Genomic DNA, 7,284 nt, shown 5'->3' with positions numbered 1-7,284 from the left:
CCATGGGATTTGATATTATTTGTGATGTACTTGGTGCCCCCATCCGTGTTTCTACCTCAGTTGGAGAGTCTGTCATAGTCACCCAAGTCTATCGTGCTTGTCCTATCTTGTTTATGGATTTTTAGACTTGGGTTGATTTGGTTATTTTGGATATGACTGACTTTGATATAATCTTAGGCATGACTTAGTTGTCCCCCTATTATATTGTGCTTAATTGTAATACTAAGTCTGTGACTCTAGAGATCCCGAGTAGGGAGAAGTTAGAGTGGGAAGGGGTGTACAAGCTTAAGCCAGCTAAGGTCATATCTTCCATTCGGGCTAGGAAATTGGTGGGGCAGGGTTGTTTGGCATATTTGGCCCATATTCGGGATGTTGAGGTCGATTCTCCCTCTATTAAGTATATTCATGTGGTGTCAGAATTTAGAGAAGTGTTTCCTACCCATTTGCCTGGTATGCCTCCTGATAGGGATATAGATTTATGCATTGACTTGGAGCCTAGTACTTGCCCCATCTCTATTCCTCCTTATCGCATGGCTCCGGCAGAGTTGAGAAAACTTAAAGCTCAAATTCAAGAACTTTTTGATAAAAGCTTCATCCGCCCTAGTGCCTCTCCGTGGGGTGATCCTATCTTTTTTTGAAGAAAAAAAATAGTAGTATGAGGATGTGCATAGACTATCATCAAATGAATAGAGTCACCATTCGGAATAAGTATCCACTACCTCGGATAAATGATCTTTTTGACCAGTTGCAGGGGGCATCAGTTTTCTCTAAGATTGATCTAAGGTCTAGTTATCATCAGTTAAAGATTAGGCCTAAGGATATACCAAAAACGATATTCAGGACCTGCTATGGGCACTATGAGTTTCTATTGATGTCATTTGGGTTAACAAATGCGCCTGTAGCTTTCATGAGTTTGATGAATGGTTTGTTCAAACCATTCCTGGATTCGTTTATTATTGTTTTTATTGATGACATTTTAGTTTATTCGAAGAGTAAGGAAAGAGTATACTGACCATCTTCGTATAGTTATGAGTGTCCTTGGGAGACAGAAGTTATATGCTAAATTTTCCAAGTATGAGTTTTGGTTTACTTCAGTTGCCTTTTTGGGGCATGTAGTTTTAAGGGAAGGGGTAATGGTAGATCCCCAAAAGATTGAAGCGGTTAAGAACTAGATCCGGCCTAGTTCTGTGACTGAAATTAGGAGTTTTGTGGGGATCGCTAGCTACTATCGTTGATTTGTGAAGAACTTTGCTTCCATTGCCACACATCTGACAAGGTTGACAAAAAAGGAGGTCCCTTTCGAGTGGACTGACAAGTGTGAAGAGAGCATTCCAAATCTCAAGGCTCTTTTGACCACAATACCTATTTTGGCACTACCGGTAGAAGGTAAAGATTTTATTATTTATTGTGATGCTTCACATTTGGGTATGGGTGTTGTGTTTATGTAGGATAAGAGTATCATAGATTATGCATCACGGCAGTTGAAAGTGCATGAGCGGAATTACCCGACACATGATTTGGAGTTGGTAGCGGTAGTGTTTACTCTCAAGATTTGGCGGCATTACCTTTATGGTGTTAAGTGTGAGGTTTTTACCGATCACCGTATTCTATAACATGTATTCACTCAAAAGGACCTGAATTTGAGATAACGAAGGTGGATGGAGTTACTCAAGGATTATGATGTGACCATTCAGTATCATCCGGGTAAGGCTAACGTGGTGGTAGATGCATTAAGCCGGAAGGCGGTGAGTATAGGTTGTCTAGCTTGCTTGGATGTATCCACGCGACCTTTGGCTAAGGAAATTCAAACCTTGGAGTGTAAGTTCATGTAGTTGGGTATCTCAAAAAGAGGTGGGGTGCTAGCTAGCATTGAGGTTAGAGCCACATTCATTGGGGAGATCAAGGCCAAACAGTTTAAGGATGAGAATTTGAATGATCTTAGAAAAAAGGCAGTGTCTGGTAAGGTGCAAGCTATGGTTCTTGATGCAGGGGGTGTGCTCATTTTTAAAGGAAGAATTTGTGTCCCTAAAGTGGACAACTTGATTCAGAATTTGTTGACAGTATCCCATGGTTTGCGGTATTTCATTCATCCAGGTGTGACCAAGATGTACCAAGATTTGAAGCGACTTTATTGGTTGCATGGCATGAAGAAAGACATAGCTAAGTTTGTAGCTAAGTGCTAAAACTGCCAACAAGTAAAATATGAGCATCAAAGGCCTGCAGGTTTGCTTCAGAGAATGCCAATTCCGGAATGGAAGTGGAAAAGGATAGTCATGGATTTCGTGGTTGGTCTACCCAAGACTTTGGGGAAGTTTTATTCTATTTGGGTAGTGGTTGACAGGTTGACTAAGTCAGCCCATTTCATTCCAGTCAGGACAGACTATAATGCGCTGTAATTGGCGAAGGTGTATGTGAAGGAGAAAGTGAGGCTACACGGAATGCCCCTTTCTATCATCCAGACCGTGGTACACAGTTCACATCTAAGTTTTGGAGGAAATTGTATGATGAGTTGGGCACTCAACTCACCTTTAGCACCACCTTCCATCTGCAAACGGACGAACAGTCAGACATGACTATTCAACTGCTAGAGGACATGTTGAGGGCATGTGTGATCGACTTTGGGGGATATTGTGATAAGTTTTTACCCTTGTATGAGTTCTCCTATAATAAGACTTACCACTCCAGCATTGATATGACACCATTTGAGGCACTTTATGGGAGGGGATGTAGATCACCCATAGGATTGTTTGAGGCTGGATATGTAAAACCTTTAGGGGTTGACTTGGTGGAGGATGCTCCGGATAAGGTAAGATGCATCCAAGCTAAGCTTCTAGCAACCCAAAGTCTATAGAAAAAGTATGCAGACCATAAGGTAAGAGACATGGCTTTTAAGACTAGGGAAAAAGTTCTTCTTAAGGTGTCACCCATAAAAGTGGTGATGAGATTCGACAAGAAGGGCAAGCTTAGTCCTCGATACATTGGACCATTTGAAGTTCTTGATTGTGTAGGGTTAGTGCCCTATAGATTGGCTTTACCTCAAAACTTATCTGGAGTTCATCCAGTATTTCATGTTTCCATGTTGAAGAAGTATCATGGGGACGGGAATTACATCATAAAATAGGACTCAGTTGTGTTAGATAAAGACCTTCAGTATGAGGAGGAACTAGTGGCAATTCTTGATCGCGACGTCCGGAAGCTGAGGACCAAGGAGATAAAGTCTGTGGAAGTTAAATGGAAGCAGCGTCCGGTGGATAAAGCTACTTGGGAAACTGAGAGGGACATGCAAGACAAGTATCCCAGTTGTTCAATGATTTATGTACTACTCTACCCTTACTATAGTCAGTCCTTCCTAGTTGATCACTCGGGGACGAGTAATGGGTAAATTGGTATCTATTGTAATGAATTGATTCCATCATTAGGGAAAAGCCAATGGGGAAAGAATTGGGGCCAGAAATCTTTTGAGTAGTAACTTGGAAATTCCTAGCCTAGTCCAGATTTGGACTAAATCAGAGTCAGTGAAGTCTAGGGAAATATGATAATGAGTGAAAGATATTATGATAAATTTTATTACATTAGTGGATAGCCAATATGTTAAGGAACCCGTACGACTTTACGAAATCGAATTCAGGCGAGTAGAACTCCCGAAACTGATCTTAGCGTGAACGGGTAGTTTGTGAATGTCATGGGTTGAAGGCGTGTTGTGAAATGGGGGTTTGAAACTAAAATTCCGACGTTCTTTCTTCGTGAAAGCCGTCGGGGCGGGATTTATCCCGCCAAGGCAGGGCCGCTGTGGTGGGATGGGATCCGCTGTAGCGGCCTAGCCGCGACTTAAGTCGGGATTAAACTCCAAAAATGTTAGTTTTCTGCATATTTGGTTATTGAGAGCTAAGAGATGACCCAGGGCTATTTCTTGAAGGTTTTCCACCACTTCTAGCACTAAAGGTAAGGATTTTACTCCCCTAATCCATTTTTCGATCCGTAGAACTTCGATTCTTGGGTACTTATTATTGGGGGAAGGTTTTGATCTGAAGTTAATGGTGGAAAAAGCCCTAAATTAAGTATTGTGATCATGGGTTGGTCTTGGGTTATTGGGTTTGTTATAATCCAGATAATTAGACCTTAATTTATTGATCATTGAGTTATATTACTTGTTTGTAGACCTAAAACAAGCGAAAAGAATCCGAAAAGGGAAGAACCAAGTGTCTTAGGAGGATTCAAGCTTGATTTGAGGTAGGTGATGGTTTGATTTCCTGTTTGTGTGATGTATGTGGATAATTGCTATATTGTATGCATACGTGTATGCGAATCTGATAAAATGTGGAAACAAACCTAATGAAGTGATTGTGAATGATGCATGTCATGAACTTGTGTACTTGAGTATTGTACATTATGGTGTGATTGTGATTGTGATTGTGTTGATGGAATCAGGTGTCACGTTTCGATACATATATTGGATCAGGTGTCACGTTTCGACAAATATTTTAGATCGAGTGTCACGTTCCGACACATTAATTGGGATCGGGTGTCATATTCCGGTACACTAACAGTTTCGGTATGGGCTCCATGAGAAGACCATTGTGTTGCTATATCTATTGCTAATGAGAATGTGGAATGGTACATTGCTCCTGAAATGATAACTGAATTGTATTTCGTATATGTGTGCTTATTATATTGTGATTATCTTCGTATAATGCGCTTATGAGAGTAGCCGCGTGATCCTACCAGTACATTGTGGTTGTGTACTGATACTGCACTTACTCTTTCTTTGTTAAGTACATGGCATCTTCAGGCGGCTACTGACAGACCTTATTTAGAAAATCACTGATCGAGACCGAATTCAAGGGTGAGCCCGTTCTTCCAGGCTGCCATGAGTTCTCTTTTTGCTTAGTCCATTTTCTCCGGACTTAAACTAGTACTTTAGATATTCGTTTATTTAGTTTCGGGGTTGTACCCCTTTTTCTTAGTCTTGTTGAATTTTAGAGTTTTGGTACATTGACTTTTAGGTTCTAGGCATTGTTTCCGCAAATATTTAGTAATGGCTTGTCAAACTTTCAGAGTTTATGAGAACTCCAGTTTATTTCTGCATTTAAACCTGCTTTCATATCTTTAAATGTCTAGCTTTGGGGTTAGTTGGTTAGTAGTAATGGTTCTCCCACCGGAGGGTTAGTGTGGGTGCCAATCACGACGGTCTGGGTCGTGACAACTGGGACAGAAAGAAAAAATTAGCAAGAAAAGTGACTTACATGGCATCAATACTGACATAAAGAATATGATTTAATGAGAGTAAAAATCAGGTTCTATTTTCATTTCCCTTGATTTTTTTTTCTATCCTTTATAAGTTATGAGATTTATTTCATAAATGTTAGGATAGATGGTCATTATGTGATGATCTCAGAATATATCATTATTATTAATATGTTTTCTGTTTAGAGGAGGAAAAAACACTTGTGTAGTTTTCTACTCCATATGAAATTTGATTGTGTCTGACTTTTGGAGACTAAAATCTTCTGATTTTTTACTCCTTTGGTTAGAAGAATATAAGAACTTCAGGAACAAATAAGATTGTACATTGGTTTGAAGAATATAGAAATTTCAACAATTTGTTAAATACTCTGTTTGAATGAATATTCTGACTTGAAGAGTATAAAATCATCATCATGAACATTAAGGCTAAATGATTTGAAAAAGATAAAATCTTCATCGTTAGCTAGAAAATAGTGTTGTATTTGAGGTTTCTGGATATTAAAACCTTTCTGGATTACTACTCTGTCTGAATGTGAAATTGATTTGAAGAATTAAAGGTTCATTCGGTAAACGATTAGAATAATATAAAAACTTTATCGTTAAACTAGAAACAAGTTGTATAAAGATTGAATCTTTATTGTTAGTATTCTAAATACTAAGTGGTTTGTCTAATTGTGACAAAAGGGAAAAAATACTAGTGACATAAATTTAGTGATTTTTGTGCTTGCAATGAGTATTTCTATGGATTAAATCTCCAAAAGAAGGCTTCATGTTGCCAATGTGTATTTTGATGGCATATAAGTTGAAAACATGGAACAAATATGTGGAAAATAATTTCAAATACTTGAAAAATATTTTTGAAAACATATTTAAAATGTGGGGGTTCTTTACTTGTGATAAAGACAAAATTAGACTTACTATCTAATTTAAAAGTACAAGATATGAAATTTAATGACCTTCTTGTATTATGTGTAACACCCCGAAAATTTCTAAGTTAAGACTCGAACCATTCTTCATATACTTGTAGGGTCATATCGGATTATTTTTAAATTGCCCATATGTGTAGAGGTAAATTCTTTAGTGTGGAAATGATTTTGGATATCAATTCAGGTCACTAGAAATTCCTAGCACAAAGTTGAGTTGAAAGTTACCTTACCGATAAAGTTTTGATGTAAGATTTTACTTGGGTCAACTTTAAATGACCATATCTCTTAGAATATAAAGAGTTACGTGGACCATAGCCTATAAAATTAAAGGTATTTGAATCTTCTTTCCAATGCCACCAATTTCGCAACAATCCGAGGTTTGAGTAAAAATTTATGACCATTTAAGTAACCTGATATAGTGCTGTGATGGATTAGCCGACGGAAAAACATTAAAAAGGGTCTTTTTACCTCTAAGAAAACTCTAAATTGAATTTCTTGATTAATTAAAAACCCAAAACAATCATATTTTCATCTCTTAATTTATCATTCTCTTCTCTCTCAAATCCCAACACAAAACCCTAAGGAAAAATCAAAGTATAAGACTCCATTCAAGATTTTTTCAATCTTTTTCAAGATTTTTCTTCAATGTAAGTCCTTCTCCAAGAATTTTATTATTTCTAACTCAAATTCTTCTATACAATTATGAATCACTACTGAAAATCATAATTCTTGGCTATAGAGATTTCAAGAAACTAATTCAAGAAATCTCAAGAAAGGTGTTCTTGATTTTTCTCCTTCAAGCTAGGGTTTCGAGGCTTCTAATCAAGTTCTTCTTCAAGATTCTTCAAGAACCTTGTTCTTCCAGGTATGTAAGGCTATCATAGTGTTGGACTAGTTCATCCTCACGCCCTACATCTACTTTCAAATCAATAAAAGAGAAATCAAGGATTCTACCCCTAGATTTGAGTATTCTTGAGCTGAGTTGATTTTGAGTTTTGGAGTTCCTATTTTTTTTTGAAATTCTATTCCTAATTATTGAATTGCTATATGTTATGCATTAAAATTCTTGAGTTGATTCGTTCATGTCTATATTTCACCATGAACCCTATGAATT

At 37.7% G+C, this 7,284-nt stretch overlaps 1 protein-coding gene across 1 annotated transcript; it reads left to right on the top strand.

Annotated features, from left to right (window-relative positions):
- Window positions 1–452: 452 nt before the first annotated feature.
- LOC107059174 (uncharacterized) lies at window positions 453–2,183 on the top strand. Its single transcript, XM_015305634.1, has 2 exons — window positions 453–618; window positions 1,852–2,183. Exons 1-2 carry the CDS (start codon window positions 453–455, stop codon window positions 2,181–2,183), a joined length of 498 nt encoding a protein of 165 aa, XP_015161120.1.
- The last annotated feature ends 5,101 nt before the right edge of the window (window positions 2,184–7,284 follow it).

The sequence above is a fragment of the Solanum tuberosum genome, unplaced genomic scaffold (genome assembly GCF_000226075.1).
Source record: "Solanum tuberosum cultivar DM 1-3 516 R44 unplaced genomic scaffold, SolTub_3.0 scf00914, whole genome shotgun sequence".
NCBI lineage: Eukaryota > Viridiplantae > Streptophyta > Magnoliopsida > Solanales > Solanaceae > Solanum > Solanum tuberosum.
Note: the sequence above shows the minus strand (reverse complement) of the source record. Positions and strands in the feature narration are given on the sequence as shown.